The sequence below is a fragment of the Tiliqua scincoides genome, chromosome 4, assembly GCF_035046505.1.
Source record: "Tiliqua scincoides isolate rTilSci1 chromosome 4, rTilSci1.hap2, whole genome shotgun sequence".
Taxonomy (NCBI): domain Eukaryota; kingdom Metazoa; phylum Chordata; class Lepidosauria; order Squamata; family Scincidae; genus Tiliqua; species Tiliqua scincoides.
Genome location: NC_089824.1, coordinates 94576057 through 94599792, shown reverse-complemented (window position 1 = coordinate 94599792; position 23736 = coordinate 94576057). Strand labels below are relative to the sequence as shown.

At 45.9% G+C, this 23736-nt stretch overlaps 1 protein-coding gene and 1 pseudogene across 1 annotated transcript in view; both read right to left on the bottom strand.

Moving 5' to 3' along the window:
* The window catches only part of DNAH5 (dynein axonemal heavy chain 5), a 142434-nt gene that overhangs the window by 45284 nt on the left and 73414 nt on the right, over window positions 1-23736 (bottom strand). Inside the window, exons 47-54 of the mRNA XM_066622914.1 lie at window positions 21436-21570; window positions 18835-18957; window positions 17035-17248; window positions 15941-16164; window positions 14514-14712; window positions 8975-9147; window positions 7429-7559; window positions 700-853 (exon numbers count right to left, since the gene is read on the bottom strand). Of these exons, the coding sequence (XP_066479011.1) occupies window positions 700-853; window positions 7429-7559; window positions 8975-9147; window positions 14514-14712; window positions 15941-16164; window positions 17035-17248; window positions 18835-18957; window positions 21436-21570 (1353 nt within the window). The remainder of the gene's footprint in view (window positions 1-699; window positions 854-7428; window positions 7560-8974; window positions 9148-14513; window positions 14713-15940; window positions 16165-17034; window positions 17249-18834; window positions 18958-21435; window positions 21571-23736) is intronic.
* LOC136649803 (5S ribosomal RNA) lies at window positions 16366-16485 on the bottom strand (annotated as a pseudogene).

Genomic DNA, 23736 nt, shown 5'->3' with positions numbered 1-23736 from the left:
GAGCTCAGTGGAACTGACTTTCTAATCTATGTGCTTCTTTTCATGTTTTTAACTTTCTAGAAAAAAAGCCATGGAGGAGGATCTGAACTGGGACTACAGTGGAAAGGAAGGGGTTAATCCTTGCACTTGCACCATTTTCCCAATACAGATCATGACCCAGGAGGAAAGCAGCTTTCTGTATTTGCTTCTGTTCTGAGGAAATAGGAGCTTTGAGGGTTCATTCTGAACTGGCATGAAAGAAAAAGGTTTAACCTTTCCACTCCCTCACAATACAGCCCCAGTTTTAATCAAGTTTCTGCCACTATTTTTTTTAAGATTAAAAAAACTAAAACACAGACACATATTCAATGTCACACATTGTTTTGACCCTGTATTTTGGTTGCTTAAAAGCAATGGGGAAGCTCAGAATTTGGACCACAGCAGGGATGGCTTTATCAAGGGAGACTATGGTTCCTGTTCAGACTTCTGCAGGTCTTCTTTGCCCCAGGAGGGAAACTGTGATAGGGGTCAATGTCTGCTTCCCTCCCAGTGTAAACAGCAGTGGGGAGGATTTGCAGGAAGGGAGTAATCATGCCTGGTTTGGCCCTTAACACCACTATCATTCAGAAGCATTTACATAATCTCTCTTTTACTACAGTTCCATCAGCAAGGGAAGTAGGGGTTAACTAAAAGCTAAGAGGGAGGGGGAAAAAATCCTACTTCTCCTGAGGAGAGGACATTGTTCATGTATTCCAAGAAAGCTTCATCTTTTATTTCATTGTCTGTAAAAATGAAGATGATTCCTTTCCCTTGCTGCCCTGCAGTCCTATACAGATGTTTAAGGTCTTCCGTCAAATTGGATGTGTTGTAAGACCTAGAGGAAGAACAAAAACAAAGCCATAGCCAATCAGAGACTGATGGCAACAAAAAAGATGCCTCAGGTAATTCAAGCTGCATAGTTCATTGAGTCATTTTGTAAAAGCTAAAAAATGCTTGCTCATTTCTCAAATGCTGATCCTCTTTTGAAAAGCACAGAAAAATCTGTAAGTAAGTAAAAAACAACAACAGTAAAGGCAGCTAGCGTGCCTGTATAAGCACGCTAGCAATGATTGCCAGGCTGCTCCCCCTATCAGCCGGCAGCAGGGCTTTGCTGCCAGCTGATTGGCTGGCTGGCCTTGCGGGGCGGGACAACTGAGCCGGATCTAGCGCGCAGGCGCTAGACCCGGCTCAGTTCCGTTCCTGGAAGCGACCGGGCAGGTCGCTTTTCCAGGAGCGGAGAGAGGCTGCCCCACGACGCGGCTTGAGGCGCGTGGATCCGCACTTGCAGGCTCCCGTCACTTCGGCAGTGGGTAGCCTCTCTAGAGCGAGCTGCGCGCTCTGCAGTTTCGCTCCGGGGCGCAGCGACTGAGCGGCCCCGTGAGCGATATCAAGGCGGTGACCCGCTGCGCGCTCTGCAGGATGCCAGCGAGGGGGGCGGCTCGCTGCGCGCTCTGTCCGAGCGGCAGCGGTAGGGGGCGGCCCGCTGTGCGCTCTGCCAGCCGCGTGGTTTGCAGCGCTTGGCGGCTCTGCACGCCCCGCGGCGGCGGGTGCATTTTGGGGGGTCCGTGGGAGCGGCAGGCGCCCGTGGTGGGCGGCCACCCCGCGTTCCTCCTTGGCGGGCCTGTCCGTTGGGGCGCATTTCGGCGGCCATTGGGGGGGTGCCTCGTGGCTGGGCGCCATTTTGGGCCCTGCCTCGTGGCACTCCGCCATTTTAAAATTTTAAATATAGCCCATCGGCCATTTTGAGGGCTTCAACTGCCCAAAGGGTCTCTCATTTTCAGAGTTGGGGGACTTCGAGGGACAAGAAACCGTGCTGCTGCGGCGGCACTGCTGGGACCGCAGTCCTCCCCGTCTCTCGTATCGTATTCAGTTAAAAATTAGAACACAGGGGGCGGTGGGCCCCAATTGGGATATTCCTTCACTTGGGGGGTGGACATGGGGAAGAAAGCCCAGAAGTCGGGTGGCAAGGCCGCCAAAAAGGCAGTTCCAGCTTGGCCTCTCCCCTCCCCTCCCTCATCATCAGATGAGGAAGATCAAATGGCTGAGTTGCGGGCTGTAATGGCCCGCTATGATGCGCAAAAAAAAGAGAAGGCCCTTCGCAAGGCGGGGCAGGGTGATGGAGGCTCCAGCTCCAGGGCAGTCCCCGTACCTCGCAGATCAGGTAGGCTGAGTAAAGGGGCCTCTCTCCCTCCCCGGGAGGTTCATGTTCTGGAGGATAAGCATGTTACTGTCGAGGAGGGCGAGGCGCAGGACGTCAACACCCTAGAAGCAGAGGAGGAGGTGGTCCGTCCTGTTAAAAGGCCCCGGCCACAGGCTTTTAGTGGCTGCAGTGGGCAAGGTGAGCCGTGGGCGGGCTTTGCCCACAATGCATAGTCTGTGTGGGATGACAAGGAGGGCATTCCTTGGGCACCTAGCCGGGCTGCACCGGATCAGCCCTGGTCTCCTTGGGGGCCTCCTTCATTTTGGCAGGGGCCCAATTACCCCCAGTACCCCTGGGCCCTGGGTTGGATATATCCCTGTCCCAAATCTGGTCCCAGGGCCAGCAGGGCACCCACCCAGTGTGGTCATTATCCTGCCACGGCCGACACAGAGTTGGACCAGCAGGATGTGGACTGGGGGGAAGAGTCATTGGGATTGGTGGTGGAGAGGGAGAAGCCTACGGTTTCGTATGGCATCATCGCCATCCCTCTGGGCTCTCACCTCGCCATGTCGGTCAAGGAGAAGACATGGCGGGGTGACTTTGTGGACATGTTCAGTCTCCTTCACATTGAGCCTGAGCCTACCCCCAAAGTGGGAGACCCTGTGCGTGACGAGGAAACTGTCAGGCAGAGGAAGATAGAAAAGAATTGGACCAATTGGCTGAATGGGTTCATTGTCTATGCTGGGGTCACTGTCCAGTTGCACCCCAAAAAGGCGGGGAAACTATTCAAATACCTGGAAATTATTCATCGCGCTTTGTGTGATCATGCTGGTGCAGCTTGGATGGCTTATGACCGTCAATTTCGCATCAGAGCCGCACAGGACCCATCTTTGGACTGGACTATACCCCAGTGGGAACTCTGGGTGCAGTTAGTCCTGCCGGCTAGGGCAACGTTGGGGGATAGGGCGGATAGCGGGCATTTGATTGCTCGTTCCAGACCCGAGCAGCCTGCGGCACCTGAGGGTGTGCAGGGGGGTCAAACCCCTCGCGCTTGCTTCCAATTTAATGCCACGGGCAAATGCAACAGGCCGGGATGTTCGTTTTCCCATGGCTGCCCCATGTGTGGGGCTGGGCATCCCGTGGCAAAATGTCCACGGATCAGTGGACCACGGCAAGGTTTCCGCCCCTTCCGTGGGAAAAAGCCGGGTGGTGGACCCTCAACTGGTGTTGGCAAAGGGCCTGACGCCAATTGAGATTCCCTCCTTGGTTTACTGGCTGCAATTTTATACAGATCGTTCTGCAGCCAGAGTATTTGAGGGTTTTCAGCTTGGTTTCAAGATCCTAACCCCGCCTCCAGTTAGCCCCACGTTCGCTCGCAACCTCCGGTCAGTGACTGACATGGAGGAGGTGGTGCGAGGTAAAAATAGCCAAGGAGTTAGAAGCGGGTAGAGTAGCTGGACCGTTTGCGGTTCCTCGGTGGAGGAATTGCAGGTATCCCCCCTGGGTGTGGTGCCTAAAAAAGCCCAGGGCCAATTTAGACTGATCCACCACCTGTCCTTTCCCGAGGGTTCCTCCATAAATGACGGGATACCGACCCACCGGCGTTCAGTCAGATACACTTCTTTAGATGAGGCGGTTGCCTGCCTCAAGAAGTGTGGCCCTGGGACCTTGATGGACAAGGCAGATATTCAGTCTGCCTTTTGATTGCTTCTAGTGCACCCCCAGGATTTCTGCCAGACAATAGGGCATTGCCAATGGGGTGTTCAATTTCCTGTTCGGTTTTTGAGGCGTCCAGTACATTTTGGAATGACTGTGCGTTTCAGAACTGTGTTACTATCCACTGCCCACTACTCTTTATGGGACTACCTGGGTCTGGCATCTGTGCTCGGCTCCTGGGTGACTTTACAGCGCTGTGTGAGCAGCTGGAGGTCCCCCTGGCACACGAGAAGACAGAGGGACCCCCCTTGGCAAGCTCACCTTTTAGGTATCGAGTTGGACTCGGTTACACAGACCAACCACCTGCCAAGGGACAAATTAGATAATCTGATAGGGATGTTGACCAGCGCCCTAGAGTCCCGGGTTATGAATCTGGTTAGAGTCTTTGTCAAACAGTGTCTTGCTATTACCACTGTTTTATCAGCCAGACATGAGCCTGGGCTTGAAAATAGCATAGCCGACGCTCTCTCTCGATTTCAGGGGGAATGCTTTCGGCTGCTAGCCCTGAGGCCAGGCTGTATCCGGATCCCAGGCCCCCACGACTGCTTTGGTTAGGTCACGGTTTGCCCCCACTGACAGAGTCCTTCAGTGGGGGGACTATGTGTCACGGTCCGGGAGTTTATCCCTCCATAACATACCAGTTAGGGCGTGGGCAGTGGATTCAGTTGTAACAGTCTCCGAGCCGGTGTCTTTGTCCAGTATCTGTCAGGGAACAGTGCTGCTTAATGGCTCCTGCAGGAGTGGGCCCGCTATTCCGCCACGAGGATAGTCCCCCCCTTCCCCTTTACCAGTTTCGGGCCATTTTTTAAAAAGAGCGCGGTCTCAATTAGGCCTGAGGCCTGAATTGTTTGGGCTGCATTCGTTAGGATGGGGGCAGCATCCACTGCGGCCAGCATTGGTTTCTCCCCCCAGGGCATCAGGCGCATCGGTAGATGGCACTCTGGTGCCTTTAAATACTACGTGCGAAAAGGTGCCGCCAGGGCTCCATGTGCAACGCCAGTGGGCGCAATGTGTGCACTGCCAGGTTGGCACGATGTGTCAGAGCCATGTAGGCCCTGTTGGCAGCGCTCAGTGAGCGTGTGCCATGCCAGTGTTGGCGAGATGTGTCAGAGCCAAGTAGGCTCTGTTGGCAGCGCTCAGAGGGCGTGTGCCGCGCCAATGTTGGCGAGATGTGTCAGAGCCGAGTAGGCTCTGTTGGCAGCGCTCAGAGGGCGTGTGCCGCGCCAGTGTTGGCGAGATGTGTCAGAGCCGAGTAGGCTCTGTTGGCAGCGCTCAGAGGGCATGTGCCGCGCCAGTGTTGGCGAGATGTGTCAGAGCCGAGTAGGCTCTGTTGGCAGCGCTTGGAGGGCGTTTGCCACGCCAGAGTTGGCGAGATGTGGCAGCGCTTGGAGGGCGTTTGCCGTGCCAGTGTCGGCGTGATGGGTAGGTGGGGTGTCCTAGTAAGGCAGACCAGGTCACTGACCGTGACTGGCCATGGGAGTGAGTATTAGAGCAGAGGAAGTATTCCTCCTTTCTCTTGGCCTGTCCAGTGAGCTTATCTCACGATGTGCTTCTTTTTCCCACAGGTCCGCGAAGGAGCTGCCCAGCCAGGGTCTTGATCTGCGGACACTCCATAGTTTTTTGGGCTCGGAAGCATGCCATGTCATCCAGTTTCGGCTCTCAGCTGGCGCTGGGTGATGTTGCGCACATTGACTGGTTGGCCAAGAGGGGTACGTGCTGGGGCCAATTTTTCCCGGCCGTTTTGGAGTACATTGCCGTCAACCCCCTGCCGCAGGTAATCATGGTACACTTGGGCGAAAATGACCTGGGTCAGAGGACGTCCATGTCCTTGAGGCTCCAGGCCCGCAAGGATTTTAACTCGTTAGTCCGTCAGTTTCCCGGGACCACTATCCTGTGGTCTGACATGCTGCCTAGGCGAGTTTGGCGGTGGGTGAGTAGTGTTAAAAGAATCGAGGTAGCACGCAAAAGGGTCAACGCTTACCTGGGCAGGGTCATCACGGAGCTTGGTGGAGCGGCTATCCATCATCCCAGTATTGGTTTTGAGGAGCCTGCTCTTTATTGTGGCGATGGTGTTCACCTTTCTCCTATGGGTTATGGGCGCTTTCTTTCAGAGTTGCAACAAGGCTTGAACCTCTTTTTGGGTGCAGGGAAGGCCAAGTGCTAGGCTGACCTCCCCTTGTGGCGGTAGAAGTGCGGGGTGGGTAGACAGAAGACCTTCTCCGGCGTCCAATCTAAGCCAGCAAGGGCAGGGGTGAACCAGAACCGCTCTTTGGATGCTTGACCGGCTCGGGAAGGCAGGCTGGCTAGCCCCTGGTCTGAACTTTGGGGCCTTGCAGGGGTGACCTGAAGGCAGAGTAGTTTGGCTGGCTTACCCTCTTTGGGCGACAGTGAAAGGCGGGCTTAATAACAATTGAGCTACGCCTGGAGTTGGGTGGATGCCCTATGAGACTGGGGGACGTAGACGGCTAGGCCATTTCCCCCATTTAGAACCCCGCACTTAGTTTGGGTATTGTTTCCTACTTGGCCTTGTTGCGCTTGTTGTAAATTAATAAAGTGGCCCATTTAATCCCATACCTGTTGTCGGCTTTATTTATTGGGGAATGCATGGTAAATATGTTTACTATTCAATTAACTTATTTATGAATTTAGAGTCTGCCTTTTTTTTGACTGAAGTCACCAGAAAGTGGCTGTGTTTATAACACAAACCCAGCAAAACTGTAAATCTGTGATAGGCAATCTTTCTTGGGGGGTGATGCACTCTGCACAGGCTCAGAGGCATTCTGCTCTTTTCCCAGTGACAAAACCATTTTCTAAGTAATGCACTGCACACGTTCAGAGGTTCTCTCTTCCTCTCTCTCACACACAGGTACTCCCTTGGTGCTGCACTCTGCTCAGAGGCACCCGGTTCATTTTTTTCCAATATCTGGATGTCACAACATGTGCTGGTAAAATCAAAGTACGGAAAGGGCATATGCCTTCTTTTTATTCAATTATTTAATTGTATAATTGTTATTCTTTTCCCCCCAACAGTTATTTTTAAAATTTGAGATTAGAGAAGCTTCTGAATTTTGAAGAGTGTCTTGAAATCCACCTAGATTTGGGATGGGCAGGTTAGTTTTTAAAAAGAGGGCTAGTAAGTTTTTGTGAACTCCTTTGCAAGGTTGCATTTCATCATGCTGGTCGAATGGAGCAGAACATTTTTATGTTATCCATTGCCAGCTTCAGAATTTAAGAAGCCCTCGAATAAAACATCTTCAGTGGAACAGGTGGGTAATGGGGCCTGAGAATTCTCTTATGCTGATTCCAACCCCCTTAGGTGTTTTGGGGTCCCCAGCTAGAGCTGGTATGGCAATATCAAACATCATTCATGCTTTGTGGAAGGAACATGGTTGTAACTTGAGAACTAGCAGAGAAACTGTTTTTTGCTATTCACAGGACACTTTTAAAAAATTAAACCTGAGCAATCCTTGCATGACAGATCAAAAATGTTCAGTGAACAGAATTCATGTTGTATTAGTCCAAATCCTTAAGAAACAGGCTGTTCAATACCCTACCTTGTTAACATAATTTGGAAGGTATCATAGCCAGCTATGAATGATGCCAGTTTAGTCAAGCTCTGTTTTCCAGACCCACCAACTCCAACAAGCAGAGCATTTCCACGAGGAGTGCGAATCACACGAGAGATCTACAGAACACCATAAAGTTTATTATTGAATATATGAATAGTCACAAAATAGTGAACAGTCGGTCACAACAGCTCAGTTGAATTGTGCCAACACCATATTGATTCCAGCAGCCTTGGCCATTTATTGACTCCACTTTGCCAACCTAACCTCAAACTCCTAGTGAGTTTCTGGCTTCTTTAAATCATTTATGTAAGATTGCATGTCAGTTTGAACCTTAGTAGGGATAGGACAATATGGCCATGGGAAATACAAAGATGAATGAGGAATATAGGTCTAGAAACCATGATCCTTACAATAGATTTTCATGTTAGAAGAGAGAATGAATCAGTCCCATACACAGCAACACTGAGTTTTGTTAAGAACTTTGCTGCAACAGTGAAAGAACTACAGCTATTTTACTCAGAGCAGAAAAACAAGACAGGGAAAAAAGTCAGAGAGGTCTAGTAAAAGTAGGAAAGAGTAACCTACAAACTTTTAACCAGATAGCAAGATAGGTTACTGCTCCCCCTACTGGTGGAACTCAACATTTACACCCTTTCTAACTATTTTCTGAGTGGCTCTGCTTACATGCTGTCACTAAATTTTCCCAGTTCAAGTATTCCTCAAGGCTAGAATTCTTATCCTGGGATTTGATGAAGAGATAAAAAGATTTGCACACAAGTATTATTACTTGTAATACTGAATATTCTTCTTTGGGTCAGATCAAAATGTTCAGCAGATTCTGCACAATCATTTGTGCATGCCCATGAGACCACCAGCTGGAGAATGAGGAATTATCAGGTATATGATTGATATAGCAAGGCATTATTTGCTACAGCTTGCATGATTGTGGTGAACTGTCTTCAGGCAATTGCAACTGCAGAAATGGCAGCTGCAGGTAAAGCCCCAACATTGTATATAATCAGACACATACACAAATACACACATCATATTGTGTGCAGGCTGCAGGGCATCTGAACTAGTCTTTGCACATTATCTTTGTAAGATAGTATCAATGAAGAAACAGGAGCACATGCCTGCAGCCTGTCCTTTAATTATGGCTGTAGAAACAACAGAAGGGCTGTCATCTGAATTTCATTATTTTCAATTTACATTAATTAAAATATGCCTATAAATACTGGTCATTTCATTCTCCAGGAGCAACTTGATTTCTCCTGTACAAGGCTCAGATATCTGTAAGAACACCAGATGCTGACCACCATTTCAAATGCCAGAAAAATGTTCAAAAAGAACCAAAACACTAACAGCACCTTCTGGAGCATTCCAGGTATAGCATCTTACTCAGGGGTTCAGCCAGGAAGGTCAAGTCTTTTATTCTTTCCATAATCACTGCTTTATATATATGACACAGAGATGACCCAAGTCTGGCCTGAAATAGAAATCTTTATAATTCAACTACCACAGCCACCAGTACCTTTACTAAATGAATCATAGCATCTTGAAAAAACACCAAGTCCATTCCTGCTCCCCGGATACTCTCATTGTATATTTGTAAGAACATGTTCAAACGTTCCTTCAGGTGATCAAAAGATTCAATGGGTTCATATACTTTTGGCATATCAGCCTCTGCTTCATCTGGCTCCTCGCCTGTGACAAAAATGACAAACCATTTTAATACTTCAAATTAGAGACAAGGGTTGGCTTTGCGCATTGCTCTTGTATGTCTTCAAACTGTTAAGCCTTCTCTCATCTCAGTCTGACTATCTGATAATACATTTCAAGCTAGACTGGATTACGTGGCCAAATTGTAACACATGTAATTTAAAACCAGTTTAATCCAGTTCCCAAGTATTTCATTCATATGAAAGGTTTGCTTTAACAGTAAGTAAAAACATTCTTAAAAATAAAGAACCTTATAGCCCATAATCCTTATAGCCCAACCCTGTGTTTCTGTACAAAGTGTAGCTCTGGGTACACAACCTGATTGGAAAGAGGCAGGCAAAGAATTGAATTATTTAGCTAGCCTATTTGGGGAGTGGGTAATTCTGCAATGTCTCTGCATCAGAAGTGATTGGATGATCCCATCATGTTTCATGCAGGTTCCCCACATGCAACAGAGGCACATCAGAAAAAGGTTATGGTGGAGTAGTAAATCAAAGGACAGGCTCCTTTGAGGGTTGGTACTTTGAACTCACAAGAGCTTTTTCTAATTCAATAGATTTGTCTTTAATTACTAAATTAGTCATAGCGCAATAGCAGTTGTCCCACAGCCCTGTAGCGTATTCAGTTTTTGAATTACCAAAATAAGGGGTGATGGGGACCACAGGCCACATTGGTGGAGTGAAGGTACAAATTATGTGCTAGCTGGGTACTGAAGTGGGGGAAGAAAAACAGAGGTTATATCAGATTGTTGGTGACCTGCTGGGGACAGAGAAGTATCAGCAGGATATCTGAGGAGAGGAGAAACAGCAACAACACTCTTCTTGGGCTGAAGAGTGATTTTTTTATGCAATAAGCTTAGAAAATAGTGGCCCCACTGCCAAAGTCACTATCAAAAGCAAGACTGGGCTATTTGGAAGGCTCTCAAGTTGAACTAATGTTGTTTGTGTATCAAGGAATGTTCTGGCAGCTCACTTCCACCTCATCTGTTCCTCACTTCTAGAGTACCAACTACTTCAGCATGTCAACAGTTATGTAAGGAGCTTCTGAACACCAGAGCAATGCTAATCAACACAGACTCTGGAGGAAAAAAGGTTCTTCCCAAACAGTTTATAAGTTCAAAAGAGGACATCAGTGCAAGACACCCACTTTTCTATCTACTACGCAGTGTTTGCATGCTAAAGTTCACTATCTTAAATGCATTTCTAAAAAGCAGACACTAATTTTTCCTACAGACACTAAATGAAAATAAAATTGCACAATAAGAAGCGTTTCAAACATGCAAAAGTATGCTAAGTCTATTGCTAATTGTACACAATAACTAGAGGTGTTTGAAAACGGTGTTATTTATTTTACTCAGAAGTAAAACCATTGTTTTCAGTAAGACTTAGGCTGTAATCCTATCTTACTCACCGGAAACAAACACCTCTTAAGTTCATCTCAAAAAGAGAATCAAGCGTTTCACATTACTTAAATAGCTTCTAAAAATTTGACATTATAAAATTTTAATGCATTTCTCCAATACAAGAAAAGTTCTTCAACAATGCCATGCTCAGAATACTTCAGGCATCACAAGGATTGATTGAATGTTTTATTAATTATGACAATTTGGGGGGGTAGCTTTTCTATGTGGAGAAAGTCAGCTTTGAAGCCGTACGTTTGAAATCAGCGCTTTAATGCTTATTTGCACTTCTGCCAACCCGCAGTGTCACCCATGAAGATTTAGCTGGTTTCAACCATGCATGCCATAAGCCTTAGTTCGTTCCTCTTAAACTAAAGGTGTTTTAAGATAGCGTTAGACATGCTTAGGTGCATTACTTTCTGTGAAACTAAACATGCACAGCTGTGCGCTGAACTCAAGCCCTTAAAAAAGTCTCTATGCATCTATCTGGCTGGCTCAGTCGCCCAAGCTTACCTTTCCGAAAGTTTTTCTTCGCCAAACCTAATTTGAAATAAAATACGTTTCTTTTTAGGAAAAAGAAAAAATCCTGTTCTTTTTCCAGTGGGCATTTCTGTGTGTTTCGAATTTTAGTCATTCTACAACTGATGTGACTTGTTAAGAAACAGCAAAGCACAACCACGTATATGATTGTTTCCAGACTATTACAGGCCTTTTGCAAGGTTAACAATAATATCAATTGCAGACATTTAGGATATGCATACAAGAAAAGGGGAGCAGGCAGTGTCTGGGGTCGGACTTCTGTAAGGGGGAAAGAGGCCAATCACCCCTCGCCCCTGACCAGGTGACACAGCAGTCTGCTAGCAGCTGAGCAAGTAGACAGGAGCCAAATGGAAACTGTGCAGCTTGCAACAACTCTAATAGGCACCTCTACTGCCATAACAATGGGAATGCTATTTTAAGATGTTCTGGGCGGTGGGATGGAGCACGGGGTGGGGGACCTGCGTTCTGTGAGCAAAAACCCTATCACTGGCTTGTATGAAGGACCAAGGCAGTAGACTAAGCAGTGTGCAGTTGCCCAAACGCAAGGAGCCTTCCCCCCCCCCCCGCACACTATCAAGGTCTGCACAGGGAAGGTGGGTAGTTTAAGCCCCTTTCCACAAGAACTCTGAAGCCATGGGTAGGTAGAAGACACTTCACCTACCTATCAATCCCCAGGATTCTGGGGGAGGGATGATGGGACAAGATTCCCCCCCCCCCCGAGTTTCAACCACGCTTCAATGATCTGAGCCTTACAGACAATGAGGAAGCACTAGCAAGCTCTGTCCCCATGTTGATGTGCTCCCAAAGCTCTCCCCATGATTTTGAATGCTGGATACCCAGCATTCATCATCACAGAGAGTATCTCTTTCTCCAGCTATTGCGTTTGTCACTGAAGAAAAATGCTATACAGGTCCAGCCTATTTATACACTGATTTTTTTATACACGGATTTGACTCAACACGAATGGCCCCTGCAAATGAGAAGGAAAGTGCTGATCCCTGGAGAAGGGAAACAATGCACCCCTTTAAAATCAGTTTAAAAAACTGAGCAGTCCTTCGACAATAGCCTCCTTAATGAGAGAGAGAGAGAGAGGGCAGCTGGCTGACAATCCATCAATCCTTCTCTCTCCAGCGAACCCCTCCCTTCCCCCTTAGCACTTGAAAGAAAGGTGATCACTTTGCATTGGTGAAGTGTGAAGTGCTTGGAGGAGAAGTGATTGATGGATTGTCTTCTTAATGACTCATTTTGCATCACAAAGATCAGCAAGGCTGTTTTTAAATCACTGGAGCAAAGAAACTTTGTTTTTTAAATGGATTTACTATAGTTCATTTTCTGTCATCCACATGAGTGCTTGGAATGGAACCCACATGAATAATTAGTCTCAACCTGTATATACAAGGATAAGGCTTACCGCCCTATCAGAAGCCAATCCCTCTATGTTCAATGGGACCTACTTCCAAATAAGTATGCATGGAATTGCAAGTATAGATTGCATTATTAAACACAATTAGTTGTAGGAAGTCTCATTAAACCCAGTGGGATTTACTTCTGAGTACACATGCTTACAAATATGCTGTGTATTCCGAGTGGAACATGGAGGTTGCTAACTCAGCTAGAGTTTGGAACAGATGGAATTGAAGACAGTATGGTAGTTCTCCCAAAAGGCATGCAAGACAGCTAGCAGCTCACATAAATGAAAGTTGCCATCATTTCTTCCATCCCTTCTTATTCTTTCAACTACCATAAACATGTATAGGGCAATAATACATTTCTACCCATTATCTCAGCTGTGATTTTAGGCTAATGAATACTTTACAGTTGTGTATTCTGGCCTGGATATTCAAATTGTTTTATGTTTGAGACTGTGACCTCCTTTGGAACAGGGAACCACAATATCATTCTTTAGCTATGCAAACCAGTTGGATAACTTTTTGGTTGAAAACAGTATAAAAACACAGGTGGTGCCTTGGTAGTCACTGATTTGGTATCCATTGATTTGATTCACCACTGATACCGGGGTCCACCTTTAAATGTCTTGTAACAAGGAAAAAAAGCACCAAAATCCAATTTCCCACCTTCAATCCCCAGGATTCTGGGGGAGGAGTGATGGGACAAGATCCTCCCTGCCCTGAGTTCCAACCACGCTTCAATGCCCTGAGCCTCACAGACAATGAGGAAGTACTAGCAAGCTATGCCCCCATGTCAATGTGCTCCCAAAGCTCTCCCCATGATTTTGTTAAACTGCACCAGTTGCAAGCTTCTCAGGGTTAAAAATAGCTTTAAAGATCCACTTCCAGGTTTCTTGCACCTCCATTCTCGCCCCAGAATGCATCAGTATAGACACTATTCCACATTCAGCCACTAGATGGGGTGAATAATGGAATCTAATTGAATGAAATTATTCCTTTAGGAGCAAAGGAGAAGCAAGAAACCTGGAAGTGGATCTTTAAAGTTATTTTTCCACTGATTTGGTATCCACTGATATTTTTTTATCTACTGGGGGTTCTAGAATGGAAAATTCCATTGAGTTCTGAGTTCTGGTCTGTGCTTGTCTCTCACGATCCAGTTTTTAAGCCTAGGTCCTTTCTGTAAAGATCCTTTTAGTCAATCAAGCACAGGCTGAGGGCCCAATCCTATGCGGTGCACACTGGCTCAGTGCCGGCGCACACTGTCGGAAATGTGTTATAACGCGTATTTGCTGCCCTCAGCACCAGTGAAGCACTGGTGTTAGCTGAGCGCTTGCCGCTCAGCAGTTGCAAGGACCGCCAGGCAGCAGAGAGATAAGTGGGGCGTGGGGGGAGGTGGGGAGGAGGTATTCTGGGGTGGGGGGGCAGAGAGAGGGTGGGGAGGCGGCGTACCAGGGGAGGGAGTGGGGCTGGAGCGAGGCAGGGCCACCCGCCCAACATAGAGGGTCTTAATTGTATGCCGACCCTTGCAGTAGAATTGAGTAGCCCTATTGTGGGACTACTTGCCTTACCTGCGGGGCTACTCGCCTCTCCTGAGGAGCTGCCAGTGCTGCCCACTGAGCACAAAGGATGCAGCGGCATCCATTTTCTGTGCTGCTGTAGTTTTGGACACAGGACAGCTCAGGATTGGGCTGTGAACCAGTAGCTCCTTGCAGCAGTGTATATGCTAAATCAACACTAAAGTTACTCTATGTCTTTCCATTTTTCTCACACTAAACGGGGAAACAAACTTTAAAGCATCCATATTTTTTATTACTCTGCCAAGTCTACCTGTTGAGACGTTTTATAAATAATATTACATATTGTTATTATTCCCAACTTCCTCATGCAAACTTTTACTGTTCGTCACTGGGTCCTTCCACACTGCTCATCTTGTAAATGTGCTCTACCCAAGAACATTCATATGTCTTTTGTCAAACAGATCCTTTCCAATTTAAATATTTTACCTGTTGCTTCAGGTGCATCTCTTAAGAAATCCACAAAGTAAGTATCAACGCCAGGGTCTACCAGAGCCTTTTTGTCACCACCAAATTCCCCTTCAACCAGCTTTGCCAGAGCCAGATCAAACCAATCCACATCGTCTAGAGTTGTGAAACGATCTGCAATCACACGCTTGCATTCATGTTTCCAGAGTTTTATGAGCACCTGTTAAGAGGCAAAGAGTGCCGTTTTTCACCACACTTTTTTGGTGGCATATCCATTAGCAGAAATCTCTTTGTAAAATGCACATAAAATTTGTTTTGACAATACTAATGGATTTGGTGCAAGAATGTGTTATGGCAAGTTTTTTTCTCCTGGCAAAGGGTGATCTACATATAAATATGGGAGGTACGCCAGGGTGAACGATTTAGAAAGGGTGAAAGAGGCCATCACTCCCCCTGTCTGGGTTTCATACCACATGCATTTTTCTTCAGAAGAACCTACACTGAATGCACCTAAGAGATTGCCTTTGGATGTTGCTGAACCCCCACACAATGCTAAAATTGCTCTTCCACTCTGAAATATAAAATGGAATCTCTAAATAATTCTTGATACTGTATAACTTTTGTTGATACATGTAAAGCAGCATTTCCCAACTTGGGGGTTGTGACCCCCCCAGGACTACCGGAAACATTGCCTTCCCCCTTAAGGGGCATGGCAACAAATGGAGATGGTGGCAAAGCGCTTCCTGACTTGCGCTGCTGCTGCAAAAAAAGGGTGTCTAATGTTTCTGGGGGTAGAGCCAGCACTCTGGAGGTTGCAGGGGCCCCTCTGCAGGCCCCTCCACACCTCAGAATGTCTCCCTAATGCAATTGCGACCAGCTCTGGGTTTCAGGGGGTTAGGATATGATGGAGGAGGCCTCTGCCAATTCCTCCCCCCCTCCTGGGCCCGATCTGCCCCTCTTCTGCCCCTCCCCTAGCCCAGAAACGCCCCACCATCCTCCCCATGCCCCTGTGCCCCTTTACCTGACTGCCCCAGCATCCGGGGTTCTGAAGGCAGCACTTGTGGGGCAGCACAGGCTACTTCACCAGCACTGCTCACTCAGCAGGTGTTGCAATGTGCCTTATGGCACATTTGTGACACCTTCCACCCAGGCAGCAGCTGCTGTGCCAGCTCAGTGCAAAGTCTGGATCGCGCTCCAAGTGTTTCCACCTCCTCCCCCTGCCCATACACATCCTGGGTCAATGTTGACAACTATACTGTGGTTTTATTTAACCATTTGTGAATCTGAACTGCAGAGTCCAGTTAAGGAGTTATTTCTGGAACCGCCTACCTTCTGTTGTCACTGGTTCCAATAGGCACAGTGCTTTTCTTCAACATTCACCCAAAGCAAAAACTCGGAACAGTACCTCAAAGATGATCAGGACAGAAGTTTCAGACTGCATTACTTACACTGGGTTCACTAATCACTTCTGAGATAGTATTCAGCATCCCTTGCCAAATTCTGGAAAGGTCTCGAAGATTGAACACATAATGGAATTTGGCTGGGGTTGGCAGCATCTTGATCTTGGTCATTTGCCACAACCGGCGGGTCATCGGTACAAGCTTGTCAACTGTTGCTTTCACCTCTTCCGCAAAGCCCCTCTGGCTACAATAATGTCCCATACCAATCACACCTGGAGAACACAAGTTTCAGAATTTGAAAATGTATGCACCCCTCAGCCTAAGCAGTCCAGACAACAGCATGCCAAAACCAAAGGGTGGATGCAGTGTAAAAAAATGCATGCAAAACAAATTCCTCCAGAAGGTACAAGTCAGTATTGGGACCACATATACTGGTTGGTTGGCAACCTTCATTCTCAAAAGACTATGGTATAAGCCTACAGCACCCAATATTCCCAGGCAGTCTCCCATCCAAGTACTAACCAGGCCTGACCCTGCTTAGCTTCCAAGATCAGATGAGATTGGGCATGTGCAGGGTAACAGTTGCTGTCACCTTATATACTACAGGTGAAGTAAAATGCTCAAACAGAAACAATATTCTGGGATTCCCTGCTCATAGAAACAAGAGTACAGGTGGGACCTCTTTATCCACAGATTCAGGACCTATGCAATGCATTACCTCACTGCAGATCCCGAACCTGCATATCTCCTCATCTGTTGTTCTCCAATAGTGACCGGAGCACAGATCCACTCGTATTCTGAGGCCCTTCTCCGACTGCCGATTTTCGGCCTTCTGGAGGCTTCAGAAGGCCTCCTGAGGATTGGGTTCAGCACAGGGCCTCCTTGGCCCTCAGAAGGGCCTCCAGACATGACCAGAGCACAGCTCCGGTCATGATTGGAGAATAGGTGCCGCAATCCGCGGATTTGCCATCAGCAGATTTTGGAATCCATTGAGTGTCTTGGAATGGATCCCCCTCCCCCGGGTACCAAGGCACCACCTGTCACTGATTCAGGGTTGTCAGTTTTTAAATCCTTCAACAAAATGAAGCAAACCCTAAGTCATATGTGTGAATAACATGGGTAAAAAAGCTGTTCCACATTACCAAAAATCTTGTCAATGGATGAATTAGAAGGCAGAGTACAATTAAATACAGAGAATTGCCTCTTCAGCCTCTGAGGGATATCATTACGTCCACCACCAGGATGGATCATGGCAGCCAAGAACTGAATGTCCACAATGTTAGTAAATTCCCCAGGCTTCTCCAGGTTATAGAACCCACTTTGCTCCATCAGCTGTCTAACTATCTCATTGGTGACCTGTAAAAAAAGTCCTTGTGTTAAAAAAGTTGGGCATTAATGGCTGGCGTGGGGGTCTGGGGGGAGCAGGTGGAGGGTGGGGAGGAGGAAGGGAGGAGGTGTTTCGGGGCAGGGGAGGGTGGGCGGCAGGCAGGTTCGTGAGTGGGGAGTGGAAGGGGGGCCAGGATCTGGCAGTTATGCATGATCCTAGCTGTGTTCCCGGGTGGCACAGAGCGGCTCCTGGATGTTCAATTCTGCTCAAATCTGTGCCACCTTGTCAGGTGACCAAGCAGACATTGGGGCCACTGTGGCTCTTCCTGGGATTAAGGGAAAGGTTTCCCCTTGCCTTAGGGCAAGCCTCAGCCAGCCCAAAACTTGCGCTGGATACAGCATGGGCCTGCCAACCTGCCTGTTCCAGCGCATGTTAGGATTGCAATGCTAAATGTCTCACTTTTTGCTTTTGTCAAACTCCATTTTTGTTGAGCTACACCAATTTTTTCTGTTATTTTTGTTGCTGTCAGTAAGTCAAACATCAGGGAATGATGCAATTTTGAAAGAGGATCGTTTTAAAAAACTTAAAAGGAAGGATTGGAGGGGCAAATTTGATAGTCATAATTTGTCATTCTGTTAAAAGTGACCATTTTTCCCCAAAACATTTGTAAAACAGGACAATTCTACTACATGTGTAGAAAATTTATCTGATGGAAAGTTATATCTCCAGCACTTGTAACTCTCAACATTATTTTTTTTGTTTAGCACATTAGATGTTAAGTATCAGCAGAAAAGGTTTTATAAGGATTCTCATACAATTTGATGCAAATGGGTTTTCTGGTACCTGCTAGAAATATTATCTTCCACTAGCTTCTCTAGTTGATAATTGATCATTTTCCTACTGATGTTTGAAACTATTTCTTATGCTTTCATTTTGCATTATTACAAACTAATAATATAACAATCAGTAGTGTTAGTATTTCTGTTAGTACAGAAGTTGAATATATTGGTACCACTGAGGTACTTTTAAATGCATTGTTTTTTTAATTTAATGAAACCTCACACAATGACCTTTATTCACTAGGTGAAGGTATTTTTTAGTCTCATATTTCACCTGTTCAGAGTTCTTATTTGCTACTTTAAAATTGACATTGTAAATCAAGGAAGTCAATAAAGCTACAGACAGAGTATGATCTTTACCATTTATCCCAGTCTGGTGCCCAGTGACCCCAGGAAATACCACAGGGTCTGTGTGGGACTGCACTGACTATTCAGATTGCCTTAGCAATGACATCCTCACTGAGTGCCGAGATATTGCTAGACACTGTTGGCATCTAAGCCAACAGCAGTCTGATTATATTAGGATAAGCTATTGCATCTTTCTTTTTAAGCCTTTAAAACTGCTAATGCCAATTTTTGATGTTCAAAATAAAATCAGACAGCATTCTGCGCCAACTTAAAAAATGTATGTTGGACTCATTTTGGAACATTTTCTAATATTAACAAAAATCCAGGTAGAATTATCATCTTGATGCCAGCCACTAATCCAAACCAGGAAATTGTACTCTACAACATCATTTGAGAGTAAACACACACATCTTATTCATTTAACTGACCTGGTCTCCCCATTCATTGATGATGGGCATATTCACATCATCAATAAAGACTGTCATTTTCTTTCCGGCAGGTGGGCCATATGTTGTGCCCATGCGCTTGTCCACATAACTTTCTATTGTGCGCTGTAAAAAGAAATGCACAATTGCAAAAATCAAACAAATAACTTCCTCAGTAGTAAACATTCACTACTTTTTGAGCTGGTATCTAGCTCATGCCTTTTAAGAACATACATGTATTTTACCTATAGTCTACTAGGGATAACAATTATTAACAGACCCTTCCTATAACATTCCAAGAGCCCACACACACACTTCCACTGTCTAAAAATGGCTGCTGACAGCATGTGGAGTGCTCCATCAGTGGCCATTTTGGGAGTGCTGCTGCAAGAGGTCTCAGCACTCTCTGGCTGTTGCAGGACCTCACTGTATCTGCCAGAGTACGTAAGGCAGGGGTGAGGGGAGGGGCAAAACTGGGCGGGGAGGGGGAGGAACGGGGGCAGGGAGACTGTGGGAAGGAGTGGATCTGTCGACAGTGGCACAAGCCTGATCCTATCCCCTCTTTTACAAGCCTCTCCACCTACTTGGATATGTAACAGCTACAGAGCTGGCACAACTCCAAGGAGACCCAATATGGAGCAGGAGATGTACAGAACAGTAAGGGGAAATGATTCCCTTTCCCCTCCAAAGCCTCCCAATCCACCTGCCCCCCCCATCCCACTGGACACAGGGCACATGTTCTTGGCGTGGCTACATTGGAGGATTGAGCCCTCAGACACTTAAAAGGTGAGTGCAATACTTGAGTTCCACTCTTGCTCCAAAGAACTCAGGCAACTTACTTAAGATTCTCTGATTGTCTTTGAACTTAGAATTTAGAAGGTCAGACCTTGTGAACTTCAGAAATGGATCATGTGGCATTAAAGCCATGGCTAATGCCAATCCAGTGCGGAGAGCTGCATTTAAGTTTACAATTAAAAGTCTCATTTTAAAAATCATGCTAAAATGGTACAATACCTCACCTTTAAAGCAAATATCTATGGGCATGATTTGCTAGTCTCATCGATGTAATACCTGCATCGACCATTGCAAGTATTGATAATTTATGTGAAGCAATCTGAATGTACTTGAATGTTCTCCCTCTTCTCAGACAGTTTCACACATCATCGTATAATTATTAATAACAGCAGGTTCCCAATATTGTCACACATTTATTTATTTTAAAAAAAATGTTCATGCTGCATTTTGGTCCTAACTAAGGTGAGTTACAGATTTAAATTCACAATAAACACTCACAATAAAATTCAAAAAATTAAGCATAATCAATCAATAAGAAGAAGAAAAATAAAAAATAAGCAGAGGACAATAAGGAAAATAACAGGCTAGGAAAAAAAACACCAGAAACGCTAGGAAATGCCAACTGAAGCAGTAACATTTTCACTGCTGGAGTAAAGACAGACAGCATCAGGTCTAGCCAGGTTTTCTGGGGTAGGAAACTCCAAAACTGGGAGGCTGCCACTGAGAAGACCCTGTCCTACCCCAAATTAACCTCTGATGACAATAGGGCACAGAGCAGAACAACTGATGATGAATGCAGAGTGTGGAAGGAGACGATTCAAGTATCCTGGTAACAAGATGTATAGGATTTTATAGATAATAACCAATAGTAAGAACTGGCCCAGAAGAATACTGGAAGCCAATGTAGATCATGATGCCACTGGGCACCCTGGCTGCTTGCTGCATTAGATTTAAAATGTGTTTCTCAACCAGTGGTACTCGTATAACTGATGGTACTTGCAGGACCCCCAGACCCCTGCTGTCTGGTAGCAACAGTACAATACAACAAACAGCAGTAGGAGACTTGGCTTGGCAGGCAGAGCTCTAGCATGCACACTCTGAAAAAGCTCTCCTATCCGCCATGAGTCTCTTACTGATGTCTGTGTTGCGTCTGGTCTTCCAGACCAGAAGTAACTGGTGATTACATCATTGCCAGTTACTTCTGGAGGTACTTCCAATAGGTGGACCATGCAAAGTGGTATAATGGGAGACAAACATTGAGAAACACTTAATACACTGTCAGCCAATTTCCAACCAACCTTCCAGCACTGATGCAGCCATGCTAACAGGGCACGCGTTGCATCCTGCCTTGGTGGGGCACATCTGTTCCCTTACCTAGGAGCTGCATTACAGCTGCATTAGCACTGTAAAGTTGGTTAGGACTGGGCTGTTCGTTAATCATTCTTCCAAAAGCATTTAATAAGAACACAATGAGACTTCATGGCAGCTACGGCCATATATTTCAAGGAAATTATCAGTGAAGTGAAAACATCCTGGGATCTGTCAGAACATGAACCACCAGCACATCAGAACAGATATGAATCAGCTGAAATTGTTCACCTCACAGTAATATGAACAAGGAAAAGATGAACACCCCAAGAGAATGATCGTTGTGCTCAAAATGCCAAAGGAGCAAGACAGTTGGCTATGAAAATATAGATCCATGCAATTTTATACAATGCTTTTAAATTATCTCTTCCTGGTATATTCTCAGGATACCAAAAGGCCAGCTTTACTTTCACTGCAGAGAAAGAGAATTCTAAGTACTACCTGAAACATGAAAGGAGTTGTTGCTGATGAAAAGTTCAGGCTCTTGGCCATGTGGCTTTCAGGATTATATTTTGACATATACCCTTTGATGATGACCGTTTTAGCAGTCCCTTGTTCACCAATTAGCAGCACTGCCTGAAAATGAGAAGAGAATCCAAATGTGTTTGGGGAGACAACAGCCAGGCGTACTGGCAAAGTTTCAACTTCCAAAATTATTCATTTTTCAAGTAATAAAGAAGTTAAAATGTAACATTCATAAAAAACACATCCTCACCTGCAACATTACTACTGTATTTTGGCAGTGCCCATTCACAACTAAAATGAAGTTAGTTATGTCAGTAGCAATTATATTGGAATGTACAAAGGAATTCTGGGATTGGGATGAAAACAGTGATTGGCAGACAGATGAAAGAATTCTTACCAAGAGGAGTGAGAAATGCAGAAGGTTCACTGGCTTCTATTAGTAGAGCTCATCTTAGAGAGGAGCAGTGCAAGCAGAAGGATCTAGCAAGAGAGGGTATAAATAGGGGCCTGGATGGAGAGAAGATAATAGGCTCAGAGAAGGTAAGGGACACTAGCAAAGAAAGGTGGAAAGAAGGAATTGTCCAGAAAAAAAAAGTGATGGAGAAGAAGGCAAGAAGAGAAAATGTAAAAGTCAGAGAGAAAGCACACAAAAGTGGTGAACAGGAATTTTTTTTTTATTAAAACCATTCCATTGTGTAAATTGACATTAGAGGTGGCTTACAATCCAAATAATAAAAAACAAAAACACAGTAACATAAGAACATAAGAAGATCCCTACTTGATCAGGTCTAAGACCCGTCTAGTCCAGCTTCTTAGAACTCACAGTGGCCCAGCCAGATGCTTCAGGAAGCACACAAGCCAATAAGATACCTCTGTCCTGTTGCCACTCCCTTGCAACTGCATTCAGAGACAACCTATTTCTAAAACCAAGAGGTTGCTTATGTCCATCATGACTTATAACCTGTGATGGACTTGTCTTCTAGAAATCTGTCCAATCTGCTTTTAAAGGTATCTAGGCCAGGTGCTATCACCACATCTTGTGGCAAAGAGTTCCACAGATTAATCACACACTGGGTAAATATTTTCTTTTTTCTGTTCTAACTCTCCCAACAACTTAAAATGAGTAAAAAACACAATCTAGAAATCTATAAGTTCACTAAACAAAATTCCAACAAAGAGAGAATGAATACATAATGGCATTTTCCACATCCTTGCTTCCTGACCTTGTTCTCCCCTCCTTTCACCTGTCATCTCCCCATCATCTATTTCATAGTCCAACACCATGATCTAGGTGCATCTACTAAGAAGTAAGTCCCATTGTATTCAATGGGGCTTACTCCTACAAAAGTGTATATAGGACTGAAGCCTAATAGCCCAATCCTGAGCTACCTGGTGCGGAGCCAAGAATGCTGCCGCTGCATCCAGCACACCCCAGGTAGCCACCGCTTCCTCAAAGGAAGGGGACAAAAGTCCCCTTTCCCCAAGTAAAATGAGTAGCCCTGCAATGGGCCTACTTGATTCTATGACAAGAGCCTCCACATTGGGTGGACAGCCTGACATGGAGGCTCAGGATCTGGTGGAGTGAAGTTCCACCAGTCCTGCCCTCTTTCCCACCCTGCTCCTCCCGCCGGCATGCCTCCTCCCCACCTATCTTCATCCTCCCTCTGCCTCCCCCGCCCTGGAACAACACCTCCCCACTTCCCCCCCCCCACACCTCCATCTCCCTCTGCTTCCTGGCAGTCCATATGACCGCTGAGCGCCAGAACCCCAGTGCTCCACAGGCGCTAGCCCAGCACTGGGTGAGCACTGGTGCTGCACTGGCGCTAGGGCCTGCAAACATGCCTTATGGCACATGTGCGACAGTGTGTGACAGCGGTAAGCCAGCATGCACTCTTTAGGATTGGGTCCCAAGTCTTTTGGGACCTGTCTATCTTGGTAGTGAAACACTGTTCAGTGCCTGGTATCCCAATGGCACAAGATAAATCATTAAAGATAATTTTAAAAATAGTAAAACAGGTACTGAGGCCAAGAGCTCCAGAGGCAAGGAACATTTACATACATACATACATACATAAATACATACATACATACATACATACATACATAGGCCTCTACTGCTCTTTGTAATTAACAGCCACACTGTAGCATTTGCACAACCAATAATATTGAGATACTTGAAGTCTAATCTTTAGCTTTTAGCATACAGCAGTGACTTTATAGAACATTTATTCTTTCTGAAAGAGTATAATGCAGGATCTAGATATGAAAGACCTCCAC